The sequence below is a fragment of the Erythrolamprus reginae genome, chromosome 13 (genome assembly GCF_031021105.1).
Source record: "Erythrolamprus reginae isolate rEryReg1 chromosome 13, rEryReg1.hap1, whole genome shotgun sequence".
Taxonomy (NCBI): domain Eukaryota; kingdom Metazoa; phylum Chordata; class Lepidosauria; order Squamata; family Dipsadidae; genus Erythrolamprus; species Erythrolamprus reginae.
In genome coordinates, this window is record NC_091962.1 from 8,786,714 (window position 1) to 8,814,506 (window position 27,793).

The following is a 27,793-nucleotide window of genomic DNA, read 5'->3' on the forward strand; positions in this document are numbered from 1 at the left end:
GCAAAAACTTCAGAAGAGAAGGATTTTAGGGGTCGTGATTTCTGACAGTCTCCAAATGTGCGGTCAGGTGGTAGGGAAAGCGAGGAGAATGCTTGGCTGCATAGCTATAGATATAACAAGCAGGAAGAGGGAGATTGTGATCAAGCACTTGTGAGACCCCATTTGGAATCCTGTGTCCAGTTCTGGAGACCTCGCCTGCAAAAAGAGATGGATAAAATTGAACGGGTCCAAAGACGGGCTACAAAAATGGTAGAAAGTCTTAAGCATAAAACTTATCAGGAAAGACTTCATGGACTCAGTCTGGAGGACAGAAGGGAAAGGGGGGACACGATCGAAACATTTAAATATGTTAAAGGGTTAAAAAAGGTTCAGGAGGGAAGTGTTTTTAATAGGAAGTGAACACAAGAACAAGGGGGCTCAATCTGAGGTTAGTGGGAGGAAAGATCAGAGGCAACGTGAGAAAATATTATTTGACTGAAAGAGTAGTAGATGCTTGGAACAAAACTTCCAGCAGACGTGGTTGGTAAATCTACAGTCACTGAATCTAAACATGCCTGAGATAAACACAGATCCACCCTAAGATAAAATATAGGAAATAGTATAAGGGCAGACTAGATGGACCAGGAGGTCTTTTACTGCCGTCAATCTTCTATGTTTCTATGAAAGAACCACACTTAGAGAACACCCCACAGTCCTCCATCTCCTTTTCCTCCTTATCCATCATCATCGCCACCACCTCCTTCCACCGCTAGTTTAGCACGGATGATGTTACCTAGTCTGGTAATGAAACGTCTGGAAGGAAACAACCATGCTCAGAAAGTACCAAAGACCCCCAACGCCTTCCTCCTCCTCCTCTTCTAATTCTTTCTCTCTTTCCGTCTCTCCCCTCCTCCTTAAAGCTCTTCTGGGTCGTCATGGATTGGACTGGGCACCAGTTGGAGGGGCAGTGGCGGGGGGGGATTCCTCCTCTGTCCTCACCCTTCTCCTTTCTCCTCCCTCCTCCCCCCCCCGGCAGGCCTCACATGATGGGTAGCGGGGGCGAGAAAGACCGGGACGAGAACCGGGACGCCAAGCCGCGGTCGCTACGCTTCACCTGGAGCATGAAGACCACCAGCTCCATGGAGCCCAACGAGATGATGAAAGAGATTCGGAAGGTGCTGGACGCGAACAGTTGCCAGTGCGAGTTACAGGAGAAGTACATGCTCCTGTGTATGCACGGGGCGCCCGGCCACGAAGCCTTCGTGCAGTGGGAGATGGAAGTTTGCAAACTGCCCCGCCTCTCGCTCAACGGCGTCCGCTTCAAGCGGATATCGGGCACTTCCATGGCCTTCAAGAACATTGCCTCCAAAATCGCCAACGAACTCAAGCTTTAACGGGGACGCCCTGGGTGAAAGAGGCGGGGGGGAAGGCACCCCACGCGCGACGACGGAGCGGGAGGCGTAGGGTGCCGTGCGACTTCACTTTCGAGAGGGCCCCCCCCGGATGCTGGGCCATGCAGCAAAAGGGGGGGGCAGGTAGGGGAAAGGGGAGGGAAGGTGGTGGTGGGGTTATCTCTCCATCCCTTCCCCCCCCACACACCCCTCTCCATCTCCCCACGCCCCCCCTCCCCTCCCACCGATGGATCTCCATGGAGACAGGGTGCGTGGGATATTGGTTGGCAGCCACCTAGCTGGTCTCCGTGGCAACAGGAACGGGAGGGTACCAAGGGCTGTCTGTCGGATGAGGAAGCATCCCTTTTGGTCTCCATGGCGACCGTGGTACTTTTTTTTCTTCCTCCTTTTTTCCTTCCTCCCCCACTTATATTTTTTTTAACCCCCCCTTTCCTCCTTATACATGAGACAGGGTTTTGCCACCGTTACCAAACTTCAACAGAAAGAAGAAAAAAAGAGCAGGGACTATTCCCCTCGGGAGCAAAGCGTGTGGGGGGGGGGTGTCTTTTCTCTCCCCTCCCCGGCCTCCAGATTCACAACCTGGGTCAGCGGAGGAGGGAGGGTGGCAGCTGTGGCAGGAGGTGGTTCAGGATGGTGAGGGCACCCAGGGAAACGGAGGGGGGGCAACTGAAGGTCTCGCTGGGCATTTTGACGCAACACGGCGGGCAACGCTGGAAGCCAAGTGCCTCCTTGCTGTCCCGCGAAGGGTGTGTTTTCTTCCCCCCCCTCTTCTGCCTGGTCCCTGCAGATGGCATAGCGCCCCCCCCTCAACACACCGCAGACAAAGACCCCCACAAAGTTTCCCCCCCCCTTCCTCGTTCATGGGATCTGCCGGCGGGGTCGAACGGCGGGAGGGTTGTGGAGGCTGTGCAGATCCTCGCCGCGACCTGATCCGTCACTCCTTTGTCCCTCCTTCCCCCATATCCCCTCCCCCCCTTTATACAGGCATGGCGGTAGAGGGGCCACTCTGGGCCGGTCAGCGCCCTGTTTACACACCTGCGGTCTAACGGGGGACCCTCCCCGGTCCAAAAAACGGAGTCCAGTTTCCTGTCTTGAATGCTGCATAATCCCACTTCTGGGCTTTGGCCTCCTCTTTTTTCCCCTTTGCCTGGCATGTCTTTTTCGCGGACCCAAATGTGGTGGTGGTGGTGGTTGTAAACGGGGGGGGGGGGGGGCTGTGGGAGAGGCCTACTTTTGGAGGAGGAGGGGGAACCCACAGCCACAGTGTTTTAACACCCACCCCCCAAATCCTCCAGCGATTCTCACAAAAAGCTTTTGGATGTTCAGGATGGGTTGAAGACCTTTTGGGCCTGCTGTGGTTTTTTGTTTTTTAATCCCCCAAGTCACAGGTACGCAGCCCCTGGCTTTCTGGAGAGCTTGGGTTGACTTCTGCTGAAAACAGGTGGTGGTCGTGGGGGGTGACCCATGGCTTCTGTTCCTCCCCACCCCAATTTTTATTTCCCTTTTCCAAAGCACAAAAGGAAAAAAAAAAGAGGTCCCCTTGCCTTCTTCAGCCGCGCTCTCTCTTTCTCTCTCTCTCTCTCTGGGTTTTCTTTTTTCGTTGTCAACATTTGCCCCCTTCCCCCCCTCTTGAGAATGTATTTTTGGTCCTGGGGAGGGGGCTCCGCAGCCCCTTCACCTTCTCTAACACACAAACACACACACACACAAACGTACACACACGCCTGGTTTGTATATAACTTGTACTGATACCTCGGTTTTTTTGTGAGTGGTTATAATTTTTTTTTCCTTTTTTTGGTTTCGTTTTAATTTCTCATCACGACATTGCCTTTTATTAAAAAAAAAAGAAAAAAGAAAGATGATCATGTCCTTTTGGCGGAGGGGGGGTGTCCTCTCTTCCCCTCTCCGTCCTTCCCCTTTCTTTCTTTCTCTCTCTCTCTCTCTCTCAAGGATGCTGCCGTTTGATGTAGTTTTACAGGTTCTAGATTAAAACTTTCCAGAAAGCACCTGCCTAGCGTCAGATTCCTGTTTTCGGTTCCACTGTTTGCTCCCATCCCCCACCGGCACGGAGGGATGGAAGTTTGGGCAGCACCCCGCCTCTCCCCTCCTCCCCCCAGGACTTGGGACCAGCAACCTTTCAGGGAGGGGGGGTTAGCACACTCCTTTCTGGTCCAAAGCTGAGACAACCTGTGGCATCTCTGGGAGACTCTAGCCGGTTTCTTATTAAAGCCAAAGAAATAAAAAAAAATCACATGCGCCAAGCCTGTTTTTCCAAAATGACGGGGAGGGTGTGTATGAGTGTGGCACTCTTCCTTGGAATATGTCCCGAGCTGTGGATTATGGTCTAGAGCAGTGTTTTTCAACCAGTGTGCCGCGAAGCTCAGAGAGAGAAAGAAAGAGAGAAAAAGAAAACAAGAGAGAAAGAGAGAGAAAGAAAGCAAGAGAGAGAAAAAGAAAACAAGAGAGAGAGAAAGAAAGCAAGAGAAAAAGAAAACAAGAGAGAAAGAGAGAGAGAAAGAAAGCAAGAGAGAGAAAGAAAGAAATCAAGAGAGAGAGAGAAAGAACAAGAGAAAGAAAGAAAGAAAGGGAGAGAGCAAGAGAGAGAGAGGGAAGGTGGGAGAGAGAAAGACAGAGGGAGGGAGGGAGAATGAAAGCAAAAAAGGAAGGTAGGAAGAGAGAAAGAGGGATGGAGAGGGAGAAAAAAGGAGGGAGAGAAAGGAGGGAGAAAGAGAAATAGAGCGAAAGGGAGGAAGAGAGAAAAAAAAATTCTCCAAACTTTTTTTAGCCCCCCCCCCAACCCTGTGCCCCAGGGTTTTGTACATGTAAAAAATGTGCCGTGGCTCAAAAAAGGTTGAAAATCACTGGTCTAGAGTGTCCCCTAGCCCCTCCTTCAGTCAAGCACCATCCCAAAGCTTTGTACCAAAATATCTTTTTTTTATTGAAAATGCCACGTGGACTCTTATAAAGACGCTGGCGCTGAGCTGCCAGCAAAGGGAAGAATTTGGGGGGGGGGCTACTAGGTTCTCAGAAAGTTTGGGGTGTGGGGGGAGAGTGTCACGTCGATGGTCCTGTTCTTCTTAAGGCGAGCCACAGCTGGCCTGGGATCCTCCTGTGCTGTTTCCAGAGTTAACTCCCAAGCAGATCCAACTTCAAATCCTCTTTTTCATCATCCATTTAGAAATAAATTCCCAAGTCCTTGTTTCTTCGGCACGCGGAATTGCTGGTTCTGGAGCAGCCTTCTTTTTTCCCCCACCCCAAAATTGGGCAGACGGACCTCCCCTTTCTTCTCCCCCCCCCCCATTCATCATCATCACCCCTCTTCAAGCAGCGGAAATATACTCAGTCCAGTCCTATTCCAAGCTACATCTTCTACTCTTTTCTCATTGACCTGCCAAGCCCCCTGCCCCAATTCCAGCATCACCCGCCATCCAGAACTGCCAGCTTTTCCATCTGAGCCGTGGAGGGGGAGGGCAGGAGTAGAAAGACACCCCCCCAGCTTTCTCCTGCCCCTCCCTCACCTCTTCCTCCTCTCCGCAGCCTCCAACCCGCACTGGTGTTCAAAGAGGGGCTCGTACCATTCCCAGCCGAACCCCACCCACCGGGGCCGCGGTGAGGCTGGCGCAGAGGGGCCATGCTTTCAGAGGGACCCCAAGGAGGGCAGAGGAGGGGGCTCTCCCGTCCCACCGAGCAGCGATGTGGGGTGTTGGGCTCCTCGCGGCGGGGCCTGACGAGACCCCGCCGGCCGGATGAGCGGAGGCGGCAGCTGGTTGACGGAAAGTCTGGGCTGGAGGAAGCGCCCCTGCTGCAGGGGTGGCGGCTGGCGGTGCAGCATGGGGGCGGTGGGCAAGGTGGGCCTCAGCAAGGGGGGAGGCTGGGAGAGCGCTATCGGAGGCGGGCGGGGAGAGGCGGGGAGCGGGGGAAGCGCCGGAGGAGGCTGGGGCGGCTGGCTCAGAGGCGGCTGCACCGATCGCGATACAGCGGTGATCTGGACCTGCGGGGACCAAAAGAACGACCGTCAGCACCGTGCCGTGGTGCCCAGCATCCCCCCCCCAGTCCTTCCCTCTTTCCCTCACCTCGTCCTCTTCCTCACTGCTGCTCTTCTGCTCCCGGGGGGGCGAGCCCCCTTGGGCGGGGGCAGGACTCAGGCCCTCCTGTTCCGCCTCCCACTCCTGCAGCACCTCCTCCAAGTTGAACCGCCGGCGGTAGCTGACGAAGAAGGTCTTTACCTGGGCCACCGTCTTGTTGCTGATCACCTCGGCGATGGCTTGGAAGTCTTTGCCGTATTTCCGGATGGCTGCCACAGGGGGAGGGGGGGGAAGAAAAGCCAAGGTTGGATAGGACACCCAGGCGTGGCCCCACGCGACGTCCCACCTCTTGGCGTTGGGAAGAGGGCCGCGCTCTCCATCAAAACTCAGGGCAAAGGCTCCCTGGTGCCCCCCCCCGGGAGTGTGTGAAGTGCTGCTTTATTTATCCTACTGTGTGGGAGGGAGTCTCCCACCCATTCCGCAAGTTGGCCTAGAGCCCCCCCCCCTCCCGGATAATCTGATGCAAGTAGGGGAAACTCACCCTGCACTGCCAGCAGCTGCTCATCGGTTGTCCAGCGGGAGTTGAACTTGATGTTAGTCTGCCAAATTACAGGTTGCAATTGAATCTCAGGGGGGGGGGCAACCCTTTGTGATCCTCCCCCCCCAGAGCCCTTTGGAATCCCCAAACCAGGCATGCCCTGCTCCCCGAAATCCTTCAGTGGGTCACACTGCTGCTCTCTCCAAATACTGCCTCCAATTGGGTTTCACAGAATCACGTCTGTGGATTCTAAATTTCTTCCTGTATCCACCTTCCTTCCTTCCTTCCTTCCTTCCTTCCTTCCTTCGTTTCCTTCCTTCCTTCCTTCCTTATTCAAGTTCAAGTTTCAAGTTTTATTGGATTTATATGCCGCCCCTCTCCGAAAACTCAGGGCGGCTAACAACAATCATGAACAATATACAATAAAATCCAATACTAAAAGCAAATTAAAACCCCTTAATATATAAAAACCAAACATACATACAAACATACCATGTTTACAGTTGTAACGGCCTAGGGGGAGAAAAAAGTCTTAATTCCCCCATGCCTGGTGGCAGAGGTGGGTTTTAAGTAGCGTACGAAAGGCAAGGAGGGTGGGGGCAATTCTAATCTCTGGGGGGAGTTGGTTGATTGATTGATTGATTGATTGCATTTATATGCCACTCGCTCCCAAAGGGACACTGAGCAGCTAACAATAGTTATAAATACAAGTAAAAAAGAGCAATAAAAAAACATCGATAAAACCTACAGTATCATAAAAACTACTACAGTGTTCCCTCGATTTGCGCGGGTTCGAACTTCGCGAAAAGTCTATACCACGGTTTTTCAAAAATATTAATTAAAAAATACTTCACGGGTTTTTTCCCTATACCATGGTTTTTCCCGCCTGATGATGTCATATGTCATCGCCAAACTTTCGTCTGCCTTTAATAAATATTTTTTAAAATAAACTTTAATAAATAAACATGGTGAGTAATAATCTAAATGGTTGCTAAGGGAATGTGAAATTGCAATTTAGGGGTTTAAAGTGTTAAGGGAAGGCTTGTGATACTGTTCATAGCCAAAAATAGTGTATTTACTTCCGCATCTCTACTTCGTGGAAATTCGACTTTCGCGGGCGGTCTCAGAACGCATCCCCCGTGAAAATCGAGGGAACACTGTATATCATTTTACTAAAAACCCATGCGTACTAACAGTCCTAATTCCAGGCCTACCGGAAAAGCCAAGTCTTAACAGCTTTCCGGAAGACCGGTAGGGAGGAGATAGTGCAAGATAGTGCGAATCTCTGGGGGCAGTTAATTCCACAGGGTCGTGGCATTTTCATATTGATAGAGTTGCCCTATTATGAGCTCACTGTCATAGACACACAGTACAGTATTTTATTTTGAAATTCTCTTGAGGCAAAACAGGGTGGGTTTTTTATTTGTTTGTTTGTTTGTTTGTTTGTTTATTATTTCTGTGCCGCCCAATCCTGAAGGGACTGCTGCTCAGACACTATACTTTTCCGCTCACCCCCCCAAAAAAATTAGAGGGAACACTGCCCGTAATTGCCTGCGCCACTGCATTTTGCACCAGCTGAAGCCTCTGAACACTCTTCAAGGGTTGCCCCAAGTAGAGCACATTGCAACATTCAAGACGAGAAGTGATGAGGGCGTGAGTGACTGGAGCGCCTCCGGGTCAAAGTAAGGCCGCAATTGGTAAACAAGACAGACTTCCGCAAAAGCTCCCCTACCCACAGCTGAGAGATGTTGTTCTAACCTCAGCTGTGGATCTAGGAGGACACCCAAGTTGTGAGCCTTATCCAAGGGGGGAATTACTTCTCCCCCCACAAGATGGGTAGATGGAATCATCTTTAGGAGGAAGGACCCACAGCCACTCAGTCTTGTCCAGGTTGAGTTTTAACCTGTTATTATTTTTGTAAGTCAACGGAAAGCAACGAACGCGTCTAATACTCCGTGTTCCTCCTTCTCTCTACGGCGGAGTTATTGATTGATTGATTTGATTTGTATGCCACCCCTCTCCGTAGACTCGGGGCGGCTAACAACAGTAACAAACAACAGCATGTAAATCCAATACTAAAACAACTAAAAAACCCTTATTGTAAAACCAAACATCCGTACATATAAACATACCATACATGAATTGTAAAGGTCTAGGGGGAAAGAATATCTCAGTTCCCCCATGCCTGATGGCAGAGGTGGGTTTTAAGGAGCTTACGAAAGGTGAGGAGGGTGGGGGCAATTCTAATCTCTGGGGGGAGTTGGTTCCAGAGGGCCGGGGCCGCCACAGAGAAGGCTATTGCCGCAAAGTCTCCCAGTCGGCTTTCAGGACTAAAATGGGACTAGAACTTGATGCCTCCTGGCGATTGGCCCAAAGTCTCCCAGTTGGCCTTCCACGCCTAGAATTCCCCCCGCCTAGTTTCCAGCCTGTACCCTTAACCAGGCTAGACCAAAATGGCCCCCTTACTCTTAAAGCAAATACACGTTCCACCTGTTATCCGACCTTCTATTTTGGGGAGCGCACAGTGGAACGCCTGTCGCCCTTGCTCAGAATGAATTGGGCCCCTCCTGTCCTTTTACCCACCCTTGCATTGGCCCGCGGGCGTCCGCTCACCTCGGTTGGACGTAATTTGTGTATCCCTTCGCCCAGCGCCTGCTTCATGCTGCTGTTGATCTGTTTGATGCTCTGCACCTAGCATGGAAAAGATTGAGAATCTCAGAAGGGGGGGGTCCAAATTTTGGGGGGGGGGCGCTAGCACCCCACAAGCTTAAAGGTTGGAGGAGGCGGTGGAGACAAGACTACAAAAAGCCTAGAACGGAGAAGACATTTCTTGATGGTTCGATTAATTAGGTTGAAGTAAAATTCATAATTTTAAATCCTGCGGACCACTTTATACTATCTGCTTAAGGACCAGCTGGGTGGGTGTGACTATAGTGGTCATGTGACTGTGGGCGTGGCCAACTTGGTGTCACTCACTGACTTTGCCTAGCCCCTCCTCGCCTGCCCACCCGGGCTTCTTTTGGGCCCCAACAGGAAGTTGTTGGAGCTAAGCAACATTGCAAAACAGCTCAGTTCAAATAGGATCTGGCCGACGAGAAAGAGGCTCAGCAGCAGTGCCTCCTCACTGAGGACTAGCAGCATAGGCTTTCCAAAGCAGAGGGAAAACAGCCGGAATGCAAGGCCAGGTGCCCGCACTTGGAGGCATAGCGGGTTGAGATAGTCAGCCAGTTCCAAACCAGGATGCAGTCGTACCGGAATGAGGCCCTTCAACTCCTCGCCACCATTGGTGCTTCCCTCCAACCTTTGCCCCAAACCCCTCAAAGCAGACCCCCAAGTCGGAATTTCTGCCCCCCTCCGACCTGCACAAAAGGACCCCAAAGGGAGAGAGAGACTGCAGCAACACAAATGTCCATTGCAGTTTGAAGACCCCTGATTTAGTGCAATATTAAAAATGCAAAATAATTTTTCTGCGGACCACCCAAATTTTCTCACGGACCACCTGTTAATGACCGCCGGACTAGATTGTTGTAATCATAGGTTCTTAGGCACTGAACATTGGGATAGAATATTGCTAAAGGGTGATGTTTTAACCTAATGGGTGCTGTATAAACCTTATTCTTCCTCTATGGAAAGGCAGCAAAGTCCAGGCTGAGTAAGCAAGCTGCAGAAATCACTAGACCCCCCAAAGTCCCTTCCAACTCCTGCTTATTCTAATTCTATTCTATATTCTCTACTTACTCTCTACTGCTCCAAAAATAATAATAAAGGAGACACTTAAAACAACACAATATAACTCCCAGTAAATCAAACTTCTGTGAAATCAAACTGTCCACTTAGGAAGCACCACTGATTGACAGTCAATTTCACATGTTGTCAGCACATTCGACTTTGTACAGAACAAAGTATTCCATGAGAATATATCATTCATCCAGAGCAGTGTATTTTAATCTATATTCTAGTCTATATTCTTTCTTTTTTTTAGAATCTAGATTCTATTCTCTTACTTATTTTATTCTATTTTATTCTATTCTATTCTACTCTATTCAATTCAATTTATTAGATTTGTATGCTGCCCCTCTCCGAAGACTCCGGGCGGCTCACAACAATAATAAAAACAGTATAATAATGGAACAAATCTAATAATAAAATTATATTAAAAAAACCCAACAATTTAAAAACCATACCACACATACATACCAAACATAAAATATAAGAAAGCCTGGGGGAGATGTCTTAATTCCCCCATGCCTATTCCTATTCTATTCTCTATTTATTCTATTTTTAATCTATAGTCTAGTCTAGACTAGATTCTATTCTCTATTTACTTATTCTATGAAATATTCTCTCCTTATTTCATTCCACCTAGTCTATATTCTATTCCAGTGTTTTTCAACCAGTGTGCCGCGGAACACTAGTGTGCCGTGAGACATGGTCAGGTGTGCCGCGAAGCTCAGAGAGAGAAAGAAAACAAGAGAGAGAGAAAGCAAGAGAGAGAGAGAAAGAAAGAATGAGATAGAGGAAGAGACAGAGAAAGCAAGCAAGAGAGAGAGAAAGCAAGCAAGAGAGAAAGAAAATGAGAGAAAAAGAAAGAACGAGAGAGAAAGAAAGAAAGAGAAAGAGAACAAGAGAGAAAGAAAGCAAGGGAGAGAGAAAGAGAGAGAAAGAAAGAAAGAGATAGAGAGAAAGGGAGGGAAGGTGGGAGAGAGAAAGACATAGAGGGAGGGAGGGATAGAGAAAGAGCAAAAAAGAGGAAGGAAGGAAGAGAGAAAGAAAGAGGGAGGGAGAGAAAAAAGAAAGAGGGAGGGAGGGAGAGAGAAATAGAGCGAAAGGGAGAAAGAGAGAGAATATTTTTGTCCAATTTTTTTTAGCCGCCCCCCCCCCTCCCCACTCAATTTGCCCCATGGCTTTGTAAATGTAAAAAATGTGCCACAGCTCAAAAAAGGTTGAAAATCACTGCTCTATTCTATTCCTATTTTATTCTATTCAAATAGAAGAACGTCAACATTTAAACGCAGCTCCCATCCTATGCCAGGGTAACTTTAGCAAACCTCGGCTGCCGGAGACACCTTTTAAAATAAGGAAGCCCATTCAAATAAAAAAAAATTTAAAACCCACGAGATTTTGGATCGGGCTTGGTACCTGGCGTTTGAGCGAAACCAGCTGTGAGTCCAAGTGGCGCAAAGTGAGCACAGCCATGTCAGGGCTGGTGGAAAGCCCCGTGATGCCTTCTTGGCTCAGGTACATGCCCTTCGGGGGGCGCCGGCGAGCGCGGAGAGGGTGGTGGCGATACTGCGGTAGCTGCACTTCCTTTTTCATCGGCCCAGGTTTGCTGCTGGGGGGCTTCGGATAGCTAGGCTGTGGGAGGAGGAGAGACAGGAGGTGAGGGATGAAATGGGGTGGGGGTCCCTCTGGGAATCCCCCCCCCCGGTCAATCCATTTTTGCTGTGGAGAGCTCATAAAACCTCCCAGAACATCCCTGGGCCTTGATCCAGTACAGGTAGTCCTCGGTTTACGACCAAGATTCCATTTCTAAGCGAAACTCTTTGCAAAGTGAGTTTTGCTCCATTTTTACGACCGTTAGAACATAAGTCCAGCATTACAATGGCCCACCAATTGTCCATGGGGATCTTGAGCAGAAAGAGAAGGCATGACCCTCCCTTTGGCTTGACCCCCAACAAATGGTATTCAAGGGATCCCTGCCTGCCTCAAGCAACATAGAGGCGGCACATGGACATCCGTTTCAATAACCACCTATGATACACTTGGCATCCCTGAATCTGTCTCATCCTGCCTTGAAGCTATCCAGGCTGACAGCTGTCACGACCTCTTCTGGAAGGGAATTCCATCAACCAAGGACCCTCTGGGGGAAGAAATATTTCCCTTGATTTGTCCTCACTTTCTTACCTATGAGCTTTAGGGAGGGCCCCCTCGTCCTGGTATTGTGGGATAGAGAAAATATTTTTTCTCCATTCTCCTTTTCTATCCCATGCGTGATTTTATACACTTCGATCAAGTCACCCCTTCAACGCCGTCTTTCAAGGCTGAAGAGACCGAGGCGTTGCAACCTGGTTTTCATAAGGGAGGGGCTCCATTTCCTTGATCATTCTTGTTGCCCTTTTTTGCACCTTTCTCGCTGCAGTTTTTTTGTCTTTCTGTCTGTCTGTCTAACTATCTATCTATCTATCGTATCTATGTTGTATCTATCTAAAGTATCTATCTATCCATCCATCCATCCATCTATCGTATCTATCAATCTTGTATCTATCGATCTATCGATCTAATCTATCGTATCTATCAATCTTGTATCTATCTATCCATCCATCCATCCATCCATTTATCGTATCTATCGTATCTATCAATCTTGTATCTATCTAAAGTATCTATCTATCTATCTATCTATCTATCTATCTATCTATCTATCTATCTATCTATCTATCTATCTATCTATCTATCTATCTATTGGATTTATATGCTGTCCTCTTCATGGACTCGGGCCAGCTCACAACACATCAACAATAAAGCAGTGCACAAAATACAATTGGATCCAATGAATATGAATAGTTTAAAACATTATAAAAGCTGAATATCAAAAATCAATTCATTCAATACAAACCATGCTTACTTAGGCGTTCAGTGGCCAGAGGCTGGGATCCAAATTTCAAAGGCGAGGAGGGGGGAGCAGGGTGAATCTCCGGGGGGGGCCGGGGGAGCTGATTCCGGAGGGCCGGGGCCCCCACAGAGAAGGCTCTTCCCCTAGGCCCCGCCAAACAACAATTGTCAAGTGGGTCGTTGTAATGGTTAACATCAGCAACCCCGTTGTTATGTGAACCCAGATTTGATTTAACTAATTTGACTTCCATGCCGCCCAATCCCAATGGGACCCATTTGACAGGTCGTAAAAGAGGATCAGGTGTGTGGGGAGGGCGGTGCGAACGGATGCTGCGACCGTCCTAAAGGTGAATCGGTGGCCAGGCGCCTGAATTTTGATCGGGTGGACCGCGGGGAGATGCTGCGAGGCTGGTGAAAAACAGCCATTTCCTTCGGCGCCACTGTAACTTCCGACGGTCGTTAAATAGAAGGTTGTAAGTCGAGGACGGACCACCTGTATTGGTACCTAGGTGGACCCCGCACTCCATCTGCATGGTTGAACTTTCTCGGCTTCTTACCTCCTTCTTGGGGTCCATGGCATCAAATTCCCCTTCGCTGGCGTGCCGTGCGTCTTCTAACTCGTCATTGCTGTAGGGAAAATACAGTCCCTTGAGTGACGCCTTCTCCAGCTGCCTAGCTTAGATCCTCTTCCCATCTAACTGGGGGTTTAATCCTAGTTTGTTCCCCATTTCCCCCAAAACAACCTCCCATAAAAACACATGTGCGGTTGGCCGTTTTTTTCACCGGCGTCCTGTGTCTCTCGCTCTCTTTCTCTCTGTCTCTCTCGCACACACCAAAACTCTTTTTTCTTTTTCTCCCTCTCTCGTTTTCTCTTCCGGCTCTTTCTTTCTCTCTCCTACACACTCTTTCTCTCTTCTCTCCCTCTCCTCACTTCCTTTTTCCTCTCTCTTACTCTCACACTTTCTCACTTTTTCTCTCTTGTGTGCTCACATTTTCTCTCTCGCTTTCTGTTCTCCCCTTTCTCCCTCTCTCTTTCTCTTCCTTTTTCTCATTTTCTCTTTCTCTTTTTGTCTCCTTTCTCACTCTCTTCCTTCTGTTCTTCTCTCGTGTGCGAACGCAAACACACTTTCACATTTTTTCTCCCCTTTCTCCTTCTTTTCCTCTTTCCCCCTCTCTCTCTTGCATACACCCTCTCTCACTTTCTCTCCTCTTTCTCTCTCACTCTCCCTTCTTTCTCTTCCTCATTCTGTCGAACACACTCTCTTTTTTCTCCTTTTCTCTTCTTTCTCACTCTCTTCTTTTTGTTCTTCTCCCTCTCTCATGCACACATAATCTCTCACTTTTTTCTCCCCTTTCTCCCTCTCTTCTTCTTTCCCTCTTTCTTGCATCCACTCTTTCTCTCTCACTTTCTCCCCTCTTCCTCTCTCCCCCTCTTCCTCTCTCTCCTTTTCTCTCTTCCTCTTTCTCCCTTTCTTTCTCCCTTTCTCTTGCACCCCCCTCTCTTTCTCCTTTTCTCTTCTTTCCTTTCTCCTTCGTCCTGTCTCCCTCTTTCTTTCTCCCTTTCTCCCTTTCTTTTTCTCTCCTTTCTCCTTCCTCTCTCTTTCTCTTTCTCTCTCTCTCTCTCTCTCTCCTTTTCTCTCTCCCTTTCTTTTTCTCTCCTTTCTCCTTCCTGTCTCTTTCTCTTTCTCTCTCTCCTTTTCTCTCTCCCTCTTTCTCCCTTTCTTTTTCCCTTTCTCTTGCACCCCCCTCTCTTTCTCCTTTTCTCTTCTTCCCATTCTCCTTTCTCTCTCTCCCTCTTTCTCCCTTTCTTTTTCCCTTTCTCTTGCACCCCCCTCTCTTTCTCCTTTTCTCTTCTTCCCTTTCTCCTTTCTCTCTCTCCCTCTTTCTCCCTTTCTCTTGCACCCCCCTCTCTTTCTCCTTTTCTCTTCTCCCCTTTCTCCTTCTTCCTCTCTCTCCCTCTTTCTCCCTTTCTTTTTCCCTTTCTCTTGCACCCCCCTCTCTTTCTCCTTTTCTCTTCTTCCCCTTCTCCTTTCTCTCTCCCTCTTTCTCCCTTTCTCTTGTACCCCCCTCTCTTTCTCCTTTTCTCTTCTCCCCTTTCTCCTTCTTCCTCTCTCTCCCTCTTTCTCCCTTTCTTTTTCTCCCCTTTCTCCTTCTTCCTCTCTCTCCCTCTTTCTCTCTCTCACACACACAGAGGGAGAGAGAGAGAGCCCTGGAGGGCTGCATTTGGCCTCAGAGCAGTTTCAGGAGACCTTTTTGGGGTTGTGTGTGACATAACCTCTACAAATCTCTCCCTTCTGCAAAGCCCCAAAACGAGCCCCTTCCTGTGCCCTGCAGCACAACAGATCCCTTTAGTGGATCACCTGTCATCCTTTTCCTTCCTGCTGAGCAACTTGCGGGCCTGCCTATCCATCACGCTCGTCCGACTTCTGGTCTTCTTCCAAGAGTAGTAATATTTCACCAGGCTGGGGATTAACTTGTCAGGAAGCTACAAGAGATGGGATGGAGCGGGAGAGAGGGAGACAGAAATTGCGGGTGAATCAGTTGGCATAAACTAGGGGTGATCTGCTCGGCCTTATCCTGAAGGGGGTTTGTGGGTCAAGAAACACAGTTTCTAAGCTTTTGTATAATGACCGGCCCTCAATATAAGGGCTGGCTGGATCCACTGTCCACCCAAAACTATTAAAATTACTTTAGTTGCCAAGTGTCTGAGATGTTTATCACATAACCATGGGGATGTTACAATGGTTGTTAAGTGTTAAAGATGGTCCTGAGTCACTTTCTTTCAGTGACGTTGTAACTTTGAATGGTTACTAAATGAAACTGCTGTAAGTCGAGGACTGTCGGCAATTGAAAACATCTCGTTTGTTCATTTTTTCCACTATTTTTTTTCTTTTTTAGTATCAAGTTATGTCAATCAACTTCTTTGCCTATAGTTATGTCAATCAACTTCAATGGTAATAGTTATGTCAAGTTATTTCAATCAACTTCATTGGCTAACAGTTATATCAATCAACTTCATTGGCTATCGTGTCAAGTTATATCAATCAACTTCATTGATTATAGTTATGTCAATCAACTTCATTGGCTACAGATATGTCAATCAACTTCAATGGCTATCATTATATCAAGTTATGTCAATCTACTTCATTGGCTACAGTTACGTCAATCAACTTCATTGGCTACCATGTCAAGCTATATCAATCAATGTCATTGGCTATCATGTCAAGTTATGTTAATCTACTTCATTGGCTACAGATATGTCAATCAACTTCATTGGCTATCATGTCAGACTATGTCAATCAACTTCAATGGCTATCATTATATCAAGTTATGTCAATCAACTTCATTGACTACAGTTATGTCAATCAACTTCAATGGCTATCATTATATCAAGTTATGTCAATCAACTTCATTGGCTACCATGTCAAGCTATATCAATTAATTTCATTGGCTATCATGTCAAGTTATGTTAATCTACTTCATTGGCTACTTATGTCAATCAATTTCATTGGCTACCATGTCAAGCTATATCAATCAATTTCATTGGCTACCATGTCAAGCTATATCAATCAATTTCATTGGCTATCATGTCAAGTTATGTCAATCTACTTCATTGGCTACAGTTATGTCAATCAACTTCATTGGCTACCATGTCAAGCTATATCAATCAATTTCATTGGCTATCATGTCAAGTTATGGCAACCTACTTCATTGGCTAGTTATGTCAATCAACTTCATTGGCTATCATGTCAAGCTATATCAATCAATTTCATTGGCTATCATGTCAAGTTATGGCAACCTACTTCATTGGCTACAGTTATGCCAGATTATGTCAATCCATTTCATTGGCTATCGTTATGTCAAGTTACTCAATCAACTTCATTGGCTACAGTTATGTCAAGTTATGTCAATCAACTTCATTGGCTGTCAGACCAGAAAGACAAAGAGTTCAAACCCCATCCCACCACAGCAGTGCCAAAACCGCCAGGCGAGGCCAAATGGGGCATTTATTTACCATCTGCTGGATACGAGCAAAACTTTTCCCATGGAAGCTGAAGGCTTGTTCGAACAGGACTTTGTCCTCCACCGTCCATTCATCGGGGAACGGCGTGAAATTGGCTAAATCGGCCAGCGACTTCTCCACGTCGTGTTTATGCCACAACAGCATCCCCAAAGCCTGTTTCGGGAGGAGAGGAATGAAAAAAAAAAAAGAGAGAGAGATCGAAACCATTGAAAAATGGAAAATCTGCTTCTCCCAAGCCTGAAGAGGTCAGCGTCCCTTTAAAAATAGGTTTCTAGTCCCTGTGGGAAAGCTGAAGTTAAAAAAGGAAGCTCAGCTGGCCTTCCAATGCTGTTTCTTTGTTTACCTGTTCGATGTTGTAGCCGTGCTTTTCCTTCGCCATGGTGATATATTTGTCCACTAGGGGGAGTAAGAGACAAAAGTCAGGCTCTGGAAAGAGGGCGGAGCAACAAGCAGAATACACAAGACAGGCGGTCCTTGATTGATGACGGCTCATTTAGTGACCGTCCAACGTTACAACAGCACGGAAAAAAAGCCACATTTTTCAATGCCCGCGCAAAGGGATCCAGTTTTTCGGCAACGTAGCAGATTCTATATCTATATTTTAAATATTTTAAAGTGGTATACAGGTAGTCCTCCACTTACGGCAATTCATTTAGCGACTGTTCAAAGTTACGATGTCGCTGGGGAAAAAAAGTGACACGACCGTCCTTTGCAGTTACCTCCTTTGCAGCATCCCTACAGTCACAGGGTCCAAATTCAGACCCTTGGCAACTGATTCATACTTACGACCGCGCTCCCCTTTTGCGACATTCCAACAAGCCAAATCCAGGAGAAAGCCAGGTTCGTTTAACCTACGTTTGTGTTGCTAACCTATCCACCGAAGTGATTCGCTGAAGCCTTGGGGCGAGGAACGTCGTAAAAACTGGCTCAAGACTCACTTAACAACATCAACAGCTTGGCTCCCTTGTGGTCGTAAGTCGAGGACTAGCCGCATGCTTTATTGATATCGTCAGTAAGGTTTGGAAAAAGGGAATCGTGTAACCCTGGGATCAAGGGTGGGCCAAGTTGACATGTGGACTTCAACTCCCAGAATTCCTGAGCTAGCCAATCATGCTAGCTCAGGAATTCTGGGAGTTGAAGTCCACAAGTCATAGAAGAGCCCAGTTTGCCTACCTCTGAGATAGGTGGACTTTAACTCCCAGAATTCCTCAGCCAGCATGGTTTAAGATGGGCGGACTTCAACTCCCAGAGTTCCCCAGACAGCGAGTTTTAAGAGGGCCATTTTGCATTGCGCAACGCTGGGGTAGCGCAGTGGTTAGAGGGCAGCACTGCAGGCTCCTTCAGCTAACTGCTAGCTGTAGTTCAGCAGTTCAAATCTCACCGCCGGATCAAAGTTGACTCGGCCTTCCATCCTTCCAAGGTGGGTCAAATGAGGACCCAGATTGTTGGAGGGCAAGAGGCTGAGTCTGTAAACCACTTAGAGAGGGTTGTAAAAGCACTAGGAAGCGGTATATGTCTATTCCTTCCTTCCTTCCTTCCTTCCTTCCTTCCGAGGTGGGTCAAACGAGGACCCAGATTGTTGGGGGCAAGAGGCTGATTCTGGAAACAGTTTGGAGATGGTTGTAAAACCACTAGGAAGTAGTATATACGTCTATTCCTCCCTTCCATCCTTCCTTCCATCCTTCTTTCCTTCCATCCTTCCTTCCTTCCATTCTTCCTTCCTTCCCTCCTTCCTTCAAAGGTGGGTCAAATGAGGACCCAGATTGTTGGGGGCAAGAGGCTGATTCTGGAAACAGCTTGGAGAGGGTTGTAAAAGCACTAGGAAGCAGTATATAAGTCTATTCCTTCCTTCCTTCCTTCCTTCCTTCCTTCCTTCCTTCCTTCCTTCCTGTTGACTTAGCCTTCCATCCTTCCGAGGTGGGTCAAATGAGGACCCAGATTGTTGGGGGCAAGAGGCTGATTCTGTAAACCACTTAGAGAGGGCTGTTAAAGCACTAATATGAAGCGGTATATAAGTCTAAATGCTAAATATGAGTCACTGGACAAACATTTGAATTTTGATCCCCTGACCACGGTCGCAAATCTGAAAAATGGTCCTAAGTCATGTTTTTCAGTGCCGTCGTAACTTGGGGCCATCACTAAATGAACAATTACAAGTCGAGGAATTCCCGTAGTTGACATCTCCCTTGGGGAAAAAACCCTCACAAGGATGCTCCAAAATACAGTGTCCCCTCGATTTTCGGGGGTTCGGACTTCGCGAAAAGTCTCTACCACGGTTTTTCAAAAATATGAATTAAAAAATACTTCGCGGTTTCCCCCCCTATACCACGTTTTTCCCCGTCCGATGACATCCTATGTCATCGTCAAACTTTCATCCGCCTTTAATAAATATTTTTTTAAAAATAAACTTTAATAAATACATAACGGGAAATGGCAATTTAGGGGTTGAAAGTGTTAAGGGAAGCCTTGTGATACTGTCCATAGCCAAAAATGGTGTATTTACTTCCGCATCTCTACTTCGCGGAAATTCGACTTTCGCGGGCGGTCTCGGAACGCATCCCCTGCGAAAATCGAGGGAATACTGTATTTCAGCCGCAGCCTTTCCGTTCCTCCATGCTTTTAGTTTCGGCAACCCTTGGGACCCTCCAATCCCAACACTGGACCCCCCCTACCCATTTCAGCAAAGGCTGCCTCTCCTGTCAGCCCCCCCAACCAACCAACCACTAACCCCCCCCCCCCCCAGTTTCCTGTTCCAGCAGAGATTGGGGGGGGAAAAAACCTAGGTGCACGCGAAGGGCATGATAATTGCTTCTAGGAGGGAGGGTGGGGAGGGAGACCTGCCAATCAAAGGCCGTGGTAGCAGGGATGAAATAACACCCACCCCTCTTAGAAAACCTAGGGCAAGATTGCTGGGGGGGCGAATGGGCTCCAAGCAGGAAAAGAGGGTGGAAACAACCAATGTTAATTCATTGGAAGATCAAAATAGCTTGGAGGGAGGTGCGGAATTGAGGGGGGGGGGGAAACGACTGGAGAGGGGGGGTCCCAATAAGGCAAAGGCCACTGATTTGAGACTGCCTCCCTCTTGCTTGGAGGGGGGGGGCTGTTTCCCACTCACATTTGCCGTCCGAAACACAGTGGTTGGGGGACCAAACCAGCATCCCTTTCAACTCCTTATTGCTGTACCGAGCGGGACTTTCTGGGTGGACAAAAGAGGAGAGGGGGGCCATTAGGACACACACACACCACAAAGAGAGAGAGACACACACACACACAAATCCCTCTCCTTCCCAAAGGAGGGGGAGAGGAGAATGGAGGGAGGGGGGATATAAAGAAGCAAGGGCATCATTATAAGTGGCCAACCTCACGCCTGCCGCTTGGATCTCGTAAAATTAAAATATTACACAATGGGAACTCTTCCCAATACATACACAAACACACACTTGGCCAGTGTGTGCAAGAAGGGTCTTGACCTCCTCAGGAGCGCCCCCCCCCCAAGCCAAAAAGACTTAAAAGGGTTAATTTAAGTGGGGGGCAGGACTAAAAGGATGGGGAAGAGACCAGGCTGGAGAGGGGATTGAGAGAGAGACAGAGACAGAGAGAGAGGGAAGAAGGGGTGGGGAAACTTGCCCCACCCCACCCCAAATTCCCCCTGGCTTCTTCCCAGTAGGATTTGTATTTATTTATTTAGCACAATGGGAAGTCGCTTGCAATCACTGATACACAAATCTAATTTTAAAGAGAGAAAGAGAGAGAGAAAGAGAGAGAAAGAAAGAGAGAAAGAGAGAGCAAGAAAGAGAAAGAGAGAAAGAGAGAGAGAGAGAGAAAGAGAGAGAGAGAGAGAAAGCAGCTTTCCCAGTTGCCTGCAGTCTGGCCAAAGGAGGGGGGGTATTGTTCCTTGCCTGCCCCCCCTTCCTTTTTTTCTCCCCCCCTCCTCCCTTCTCCTTTTTCACCTGGTTTGCACTCTGGAATAACTGCTTGGTAATCTGCTCCCACACGGATCATGCTATCTGCAAAGCAACGAGAGAGAGGAAGATAATAATAATAATAATAATAATAATAATAATAATAATAATAACAACAACAACAACAACAAAATAATAACAATAATGACGATAATAATAATAACCACAACAATAAAATAATAATAATGACGATAATAATAATAATAACAACAATAATAAAATAATAACAATAATGACGATAATAATAACCACAACAATAAAATAATAATGATGACAATAATAATAATAATAATAATAATAACAACAACAACTCAGTTCAGCTTCTCAAGTTAACAGGGGGAAAGGGGAGGAGAGTGTAAAAAGGGGGGTGGGCAGCTTGCCAGGTTATTAACTTCCAAGTGATCCTAACAATAGGGCTTTGGGATCCAGCATCAGGGAGTACAACCCCCCCCAGGCACCCCCCCCCAGGGAAAAAGCTTTGGCTGAAGGGTCAGGGAGAGAAGGGGCCATTTGCAGAGGTGTTAAAACAATGGCAGCCCTCCCCCCTGCCTGCAGCATGCCAGGAAGCCCCTCACCTGAATGACCCACAGCAGGGGGGGGGGCTTCCCCCCCACCCCACCCCCGAATTGGAGTGGGGCAGGCTTTTTTGGGAGGGGGGGGAAAGAGTCTTAATTTCAAATTTAATTTTTTAATTTTAAATCTGCCGTCTTAATTTTTTTTGGGGGGGGGGTCTTCCTTGTCCTTCTGATGGCGTTGGTGGGAGATAGCAGGAGGGAGGGCTGAGTGGGGGCCCAAGGGAGCCTTCTCCCCCCCCCCATTTCCTCCCTCCCTTCCCCCCCCTCTATTCAAAGCTCTGTTCCTCTCCAAAGTGAAGCCAAAGGAGGAGAGTTGGGAAAAGGGGGTGGAAGCATCCCTCTGGGCACTGGAGAATCAAGGTTCCTTGGGATGCCACCCCACCCCCAGAAAACAATAAAGAAGCAGCCTCTGCAATTAAAGTTTGAGACCCCCCCCCCCCCTCGGTTCCTGCCTCCTCCACAAGCTTCTGTCCTTTTGATTTGTTTTTCCTTCCTTCCTTCCCTCTCTCTCTCTGTCTCTCCCTTGCCCTTTGTTACAATCCTTCCTTTCCCTTCCTCTCCCTTTCATTACTCCCTCTCCTTCTTTCTTTCCTTCTTCCCTCCTTCCTCCCCTCCCCTTCTGTCCCTCCCCTCCCCTTTGCTATTCCTGCCTGCCTTTCTTCCTTCTCCTGCTCTTCCTTCTATTTCCTCCCCTTTTCCCCCTCTCCTTTCCTCCATCTCCTTCTTCCCCCCTTCATTATTGTCTCCCTCTCCTTCCTTCCTCTTTGTTTCCTTCCCTTTCTTTCCCTTTCCCTTCATGACTCCCATGTCCCCCTTCCTTCCTTCCTTCCTTCCTTCCTTCCTTCCTTCCTTCCTCTTTGCCTCCCCTTCATTACTCCCTCTCTCCTTCCTTTTCCTTTCCTTCCTTCTCTTTCCCTCCTTCATTAGTCCACCCCTCCTCCTCCTTCCTTCCCTTTCCTTCCTCTTCATTATTGTCTCCCTCGCCTTCCTTCTTCATTTCCTTCCCTTTCCTTGCCCTTCATTACTCCCGTCTCCCTCTTTCTTTCTTTCTTTCTTTCTTTCTCTTTCTTTTTCCCTCCCCTTCATTACTCCCTCACCCTCCCTCCCTGCCCTCTCCTTCCCCTCTTCATTACTCTTTCTCCCTCCCTCCTTCCTACCTCTTCCTTCCTTCTTTCCCTGTCCTTCATTATTCTGTCTCCTTCCTTCCTTCCTTTCTTCTCTTCCCCCCATTACTCTGCTTCCCTCTTTCCTTCCTCCTCTTTCCCTCCCTTTCATTTCTCCCTCTCCCCTTTTCTCCCTTCCTTCCTTTCTTCCCTTCCCTTCATTACTCTTCCTCCCCCCTTCCTACCTCTTCCTTCCTTCTCTTTCTCTGTCCTTCATTATTCTGTCTCCTTCCTTCCTTCCTTTCCCTCTTCATTATTCTGCCTCCTCCCTCCTTCCTTCCTCTTCCTTTCCCCTCCTTCTCTTTCCCTCCCTTTCATTTCTCCCTCTCCCCCTTCTTTCCTTCTCTTCCCTTCATTACTCTGCCTCTCTCCCTCCTTCCTACCTCTTCCTTCCTTCTCTTTCTCTGTCCTTCATTATTCTGTCTCCTTCCTTCCTTCCTTTCCCTCTTCATTACTCTGCCTCCTCCCTCCTTCCTTCCTTCCTCTTCCTTTCCCCTCCTTCTCTTTCCCTCCCTTTCATTTCTCCCTCTCCCCCTTCTTTCCTTCTCTTCCCTTCATTACTCTGCCTCCCTCCCTCGCTCCTTCCTCCCTTCCTCTTCCTCCTCTTTCCCTCTCTTTCATTTCTCCCTCCCTCCCCTTAAACAGCTGCTAAGCAGCAGCAAAGATCTGGAAACATTGAGCCAATGACCTGCCAAGGAGCTCCCAAGCTTTCCCTTCCTGGCACAAGGTCTCCAGAACACGTGTGTGTGTGTGTGTGTGTATGTGTGAATGGGGAGAACCTTCTCAGAAGGATGCAGATCGGGGCAACCTCCGACCCCCAGCCTCTTCTTCCAGGATGGCTGGAGGGGGGGGGGGGGGCTAGTGGGCCATTTCAGCTTCCACACAGGTAGAGAGCTCCCTTGTGACTTCTTGGGGGGGGCTCACGCAACCACTTCCCCTCCCCTCTACACACACACACAACACACAACCTCCCTGGGAAAAACCAAGGCAGCGTTGGCCCTGGCGTGGGGAATGACTTGGCAGAGACAGATGGCAAGTCCAGCGGCTTGAGCTGGGCCGCTCCCCCCCCCCCCTCTCCACCACGGAAGTAGTAATTGGGGAGGGGGGGTTGGAATTTGCCCAGAAGCCCCCAAAAATGGGCCCTGGGGAAAGAGAGGCGCTTGATCCACCCAGCAGAAAAATTACAGAGTTCCATCCATCCATCCAGGTTGCAAAGGGTGCTCGTTTTGGGGGGGTTCTTTTCTCTGCCCCCCCCTCTTCCTCCAGCAGTGGCCTTGCAAGCACGCTTTCTCCCCCCCCCCCCAAACTGAGAAGCTGGGCTGGGTGAGGAACAGGCGCCCTCCCCCCCTCCAGGCGGGGGGGGGAAGGTCCTTGCACAGCCTCTCCCCCAGAGATGCTAAACAAAGCCGGTGGAGTTGGGGGGGCGGTGCAAGAAGCTCGCCCCCCCCCCAGCGCCATGCCTAAAAGGGGGGGGGGCAAGAGCTGAGAAGGCAGATGGGGAGGGGGGCGTAGAGAGACCCAACCGAGCGCGCTTTCAAAGCCAACTTCCCAATTTTAGGCGGGGGGGGGCAAGCCACCAGAGGCCCCAAGCATCCTTATTCCTCACCCCCTCCCCACTGGCAGCGGGGGGGGGAGGGCAATGAGCTCTCCCAAAGGGCACCTCGGAGGGATGGGGGGGGCGTGCATTGTCTCCCCAAGGCCGGGACGCTGCTGGGGGGGGGGGTGCGAGGCGGGGGGGGCATTGCTACAAGGCTACACCCCCCCGGCGACCCAGAGCCAAACGCACACGCCCCCCCCGCATTAAACTCGCCTTGCCCGACTCCCGCGCTGCCCATCCCCTTCGCCCCCACCGCCTTATTGTTATTGTTGTGCAGGCAAGTCGCGGGCAGGGGGAGGGCTTCTTTTTCCCCCCGCGGCCAACGGGGGGGATTTCCCAAAGCACCCCCCCCTCCCCAACCCACCCCTCCCCCCCCAAAAAAAAAGGCGAAAGGGGAAGAGCGCGAAGGAAGGCAAGGGAGGTTCGCGGTTCATCACCCCATTTGGAGACTTTTTGGGGGGCGGGACGGCTGCTGGGGGGCCCCGATCTTGCACCCCTCCCTCTCAGAGCCCCCCCCCCATTCCCACTCACCGTGGGAGTGCTCCTCCTCGCTGCTCTCGTCCTCGGAATTGGGGTGGGTCCCATTGGTGGCCGACTTAGCCCGGCTCCTGGAGAGGATCCCCGATTTTTCCATGACCGAAGGCATCTTCGCTCCGGGGGGGCGTGTAGAGTGTTGGGGGGGGGTGAGTCGGAGCTGGGGTCCCCCCAAAAGCCGCTCCCACCGAGCCCCGACTTTCCCGATTCAAAGCCGCGAGAGCCGCTCAACCATCGCTCGGCGCAGGAGGAGGAGGAGGAAAAAAGGCGAAGTTGGGCGGGCCGGGGGGAGGAGGAGGAGGAGGAGGACTCCCCAACCCAGAAGGCCCAGCCTCGGCCCGACCGCGGGGAGGCTTCTTCTCCCTCCTCCTCACCCCGCGCGCCTCTTTTTCCCCTTCCCGCGTGGGATTCCCACGCCTACACGCTCGCCTTGCAAAGTTAGGGTAAAGTTTCCTGGACCGGGCGGAGCGAGAAAAGGGGGGGAAAGCCTCGGGGGTCGTTGGACTCCCCTGGAGGGGGGGAGAGGAGGAGTAGGGGGGATAGGGGGCGTCAACAAGAGGGACCCCGGATCCCCTCCCCTAAAAAAAACTGGGAGGAAAAAAAACGGAACGGGGGATTTTTTAAGAGAAGAGAGAGAAAGAGGTCTTTAAAAACTGGGGAAGGGGTTTTTCCTTGGTTCCCTGGAAGTCTCCTTAAGCGCTCCTCCCCCCGAGCCCTAAATCAGCCTGCGAGCCCCCCACCCCCGACTTTAAAGAGATGCGGGATCTTCTGCAAAAGGGGGGGGGTATTGCGGCTCCCGAATTACAAAAGGGAGAAAGCAAGTTTCGAGGCGGGCGGGGGTCCTTGGAGCGCAAACAAACGAACAAAAAGTTGCGGGCGGGGGCTCCTGGCGAGCGCTTCCCCCCTTTTCCTTCCTCCTCCTCTTCCTCCCTCCTCTTTTTCTTTCCCTTCTTCTTCCTCCTCCTTCTCTTCCTTCCTCCTCTTCTTCCTTTTTTTCCTCCTCTTCCTCCTTCTCTTCCTTCCTCCTCCTCTTCCTTTTCGTCTTCTTCTTCCTTCTCTTCTTCCTCCTTCCTTCCTCTTTCCTTTTCTTCTTCCTCCTCTTCCTCTGCCCTCTTCTTCCTCTTCCTCCTCCTTTTTCCTTTTCTTCTTCTTCCTTCTCTTCCTTCCTCCTCTTCTTCCTCCTCCTTCTTTCGCTTCCTTCCTCCTTCTTTCTCTTCCTCCTCTTCCTCCTCCTTTTCTTCTTCCTTCTCTTTTCCCCTCTCTTCCTCCTCCTCTTCCTCCTCCCGCAGCCGCCACCAGCTCCTTTCCCCGCCCGCTCGCACAATGAGTCGCAGCCCGGCGCGCTCCCCCGCTTTCCCTCCTCCTCCCCGCCCCCCCCCAGCTCCCCCCCCTCCGCCCCGCTCCGGCTGCTGGTTGGGAGAAAGTAGATCCAGCCCCCCGCCTGCCTTCGCACCTCCTCCTCCTCCCCCAGACCCTTCCGCCGGCTCCTGCCTGCCACATCTGGCCAGAGGCGCGCGGAGGCGACGGGGGGGGGCGCACGCGGAGAGTGGAAGGAGAGAAAGGGAAAGGGGGGAGTTGGGGGGGAGGAAAGAGAGAGAGAGAGCGCCCTCCAGATGTGAAGCCAGCGAACCAGAGTAAGGGGGGACACCCCAAAGGCAAGGTCGAGCCAAGGGACCCCCTCCCCATTTCTGGCAGACCCCCCCCCATTCCCAGGGTGTCTATGCAGCCCCCTTTTTTTGCAGTGGAGGGGGCAATAAAGCCCCTTCCTGGGCAAAGAGGCACGTGCAACCGCAGCCCTGCTTGGGAGCCCCCCCTTTTTTCAGGGGGGGGTCGACACAGACAAAAACTGCCCCCCCATTCTTCCCTCCTTCCCCATTGCAGGAGCCCTCCCCTCTCCTCCCTTGCCTCCCCTCCCCTCAAAGAATCAGCCTCCACCCGATCTTTCGGGAGCATCATTACCCCCCCCATTTTAAGAAACACCCCTCTCGTCTGGCTGGGGAGCGAGGGGGTGATTTCCCCCCCCCCAATGAAAGGTCCAATGCCCCCCTCCCCCGTGGATGGAGTGGAGGGGGGCTTTTCTGGAGAGACTGGTCAATACCGCCTTGTCCATCAAAAAGCATCTCTCCAAGCAATGGGCCCCAGTTGGATGGCCGAACCAGCTTTTCACTTTTTATTGATTTATTTTATTTCAATTTTTTATATATACAGTATTTGATTTATATGCCGCCCGACTCCCGAAGCACAGCATACAATAAGAGAAAAAGACATAGGGGGGAAAAGACAATATAAAACATATTTAAAATCATACATATTGTTTAGGGTGTATATCTAAAAGTGCATCATCTAATCCAGTGTTTCCCAACCTTGGCAACTTGAAGATATTTGGACTTCAACTCCCAGAATTCCCCAGCCAGCTGGCTGGGGAATTCTGGGAGTTGAAGTCCAAATACTGTATCTTCAAGTTGCCAAGGTTGGGAAACACTCAACAGCCCCCAGGACTACTGGCTGAGCCAGGTCTTTTAAGGCTTTCTGGAAGGCCAGTAGGGTGGGGTGGGTGGCAGTAGGGATCTCCGGAGGTAGCCGGTTGCAAAGAGCCGGTGCCACTACAAAGAAGGCCCTGTCCTGTGGACCCACCAACCGACACTGCTTAGCCGACAGGACCCAGAGACAACCAACCCTGTGGGCCCTTTTAATCTGGTCCTAAGCCATGTAGGGCTTTGTTTTCTTTCTTTCTTTCTTCCTTCCTTCCTTCCTTCCTTCCTTCCTTCCTTCCTTTTTTCTTTCTTTCTTTCCTTCTTTCTTTTTCTTTCTTTCTTTCTTTCTTCCTTCCTTCCTTCTTTTTCTTTCTTCCTTCCTTCCTTCCTTCCTTTTTTCTTTCTTTCCTTCTTTCCTTCTTTCCTTCTTTCTTTTTCTTCCTTCCTTTCTTCCTTTCTTCCTTCCTTTTTTCTTTCTTCCTTCCTTCCTTCTTTTTCTTCCTTCCTTCCTTCCTTCCTTCTTTCTTTCTTTCTTTCTTTCTTTCTTTGATTTCTATGCCATTGTGCTTTTGGGGGTTGGAAATGCTGCCCTCCCAGCAAAGTTTCCAAAAATTATGGAGTGAAAGAAAGTTGTTGGGGTTTTTTTTCTTCCTGGGAGGAAATTTGCAAAGGGGAAAGAGGCAACATTGGCTCTTTGGTGACTTGTGGACTTCAACTCCCAGAATTCCTGAGCTGATCATTGCTAACTCAGGAATTCTGGGAGTTGAAGTCCGCATGTCATAGAAGAGCCAACTTTTCGGTTTCCCAGCAGTTCATCTGGGATCAGCAACATAAGGAAACCTAGAAACCTAGAAGATTGACGGAAGAAGCAATGGTCAAAGCAATGGAAACTGCAGTTTAA

General features: G+C 49.5%; 2 protein-coding genes across 20 annotated transcripts in view; one reads left to right on the forward strand and one right to left on the reverse strand.

Moving 5' to 3' along the window:
* The window catches only part of MARK2 (microtubule affinity regulating kinase 2), a 148,235-nt gene extending 144,838 nt beyond the window's left edge, over positions 1-3,397 (forward strand). For 12 of the 18 annotated variants that reach the window (XM_070766109.1, XM_070766112.1, XM_070766114.1 and 9 more), the window contains one exon: positions 1,016-3,397. In XM_070766109.1, the coding sequence (XP_070622210.1) occupies positions 1,016-1,373 (358 nt within the window). In that variant the 3' untranslated portion in view covers positions 1,374-3,397. The remainder of the gene's footprint in view (positions 1-1,015) is intronic. The other 6 variants (XM_070766123.1, XM_070766127.1, XM_070766130.1 and 3 more) reach the window with 2 other exon arrangements.
* A 907-nt stretch (positions 3,398-4,304) lies between these two features.
* Positions 4,305-25,135, reverse strand: RCOR2 (REST corepressor 2). Of its 2 annotated transcripts, XR_011560490.1 has the most exons (13): positions 24,416-24,799; positions 20,538-20,594; positions 19,703-19,783; positions 16,931-16,983; positions 16,579-16,740; positions 14,924-15,048; positions 13,121-13,190; positions 11,094-11,309; positions 8,568-8,645; positions 5,958-6,015; positions 5,465-5,685; positions 4,645-5,382; positions 4,305-4,414 (listed from the first exon to the last, which is right to left on the reverse strand). XR_011560490.1 is itself a non-coding variant. In XM_070766132.1 (12 exons), the coding sequence occupies exons 1-12, from the start codon at positions 24,528-24,530 to the stop codon at positions 5,029-5,031; spliced, it is 1,590 nt and encodes a 529-aa protein (XP_070622233.1). In that variant the 5' UTR covers positions 24,531-25,135; the 3' UTR covers positions 4,305-5,028. The 2 variants fall into 2 exon arrangements, 1 of the variants encoding a protein (XP_070622233.1); XM_070766132.1 differs by having other exon boundaries at positions 4,305-5,382; positions 24,416-25,135.
* Between the last annotated feature and the right edge of the window lie 2,658 nt (positions 25,136-27,793).

Coding starts and splice junctions, on each gene's coding strand:
- RCOR2 (XM_070766132.1), bottom strand. CDS start 24,530: ATGCCTTCGGTCATGGAAAAATCGGGGATCCTCTCCAGGAGCCGGGCT. Junction 20,595..24,415: donor CGAGGAGGAGCACTCCCACG/GTGAGTGGGAAT, acceptor GTTGCTTTGCAG/ATAGCATGATCCGTGTGGGA. Junction 16,741..16,930: donor ACGGCTACAACATCGAACAG/GTAAACAAAGAA, acceptor CTCCCGAAACAG/GCTTTGGGGATGCTGTTGTG.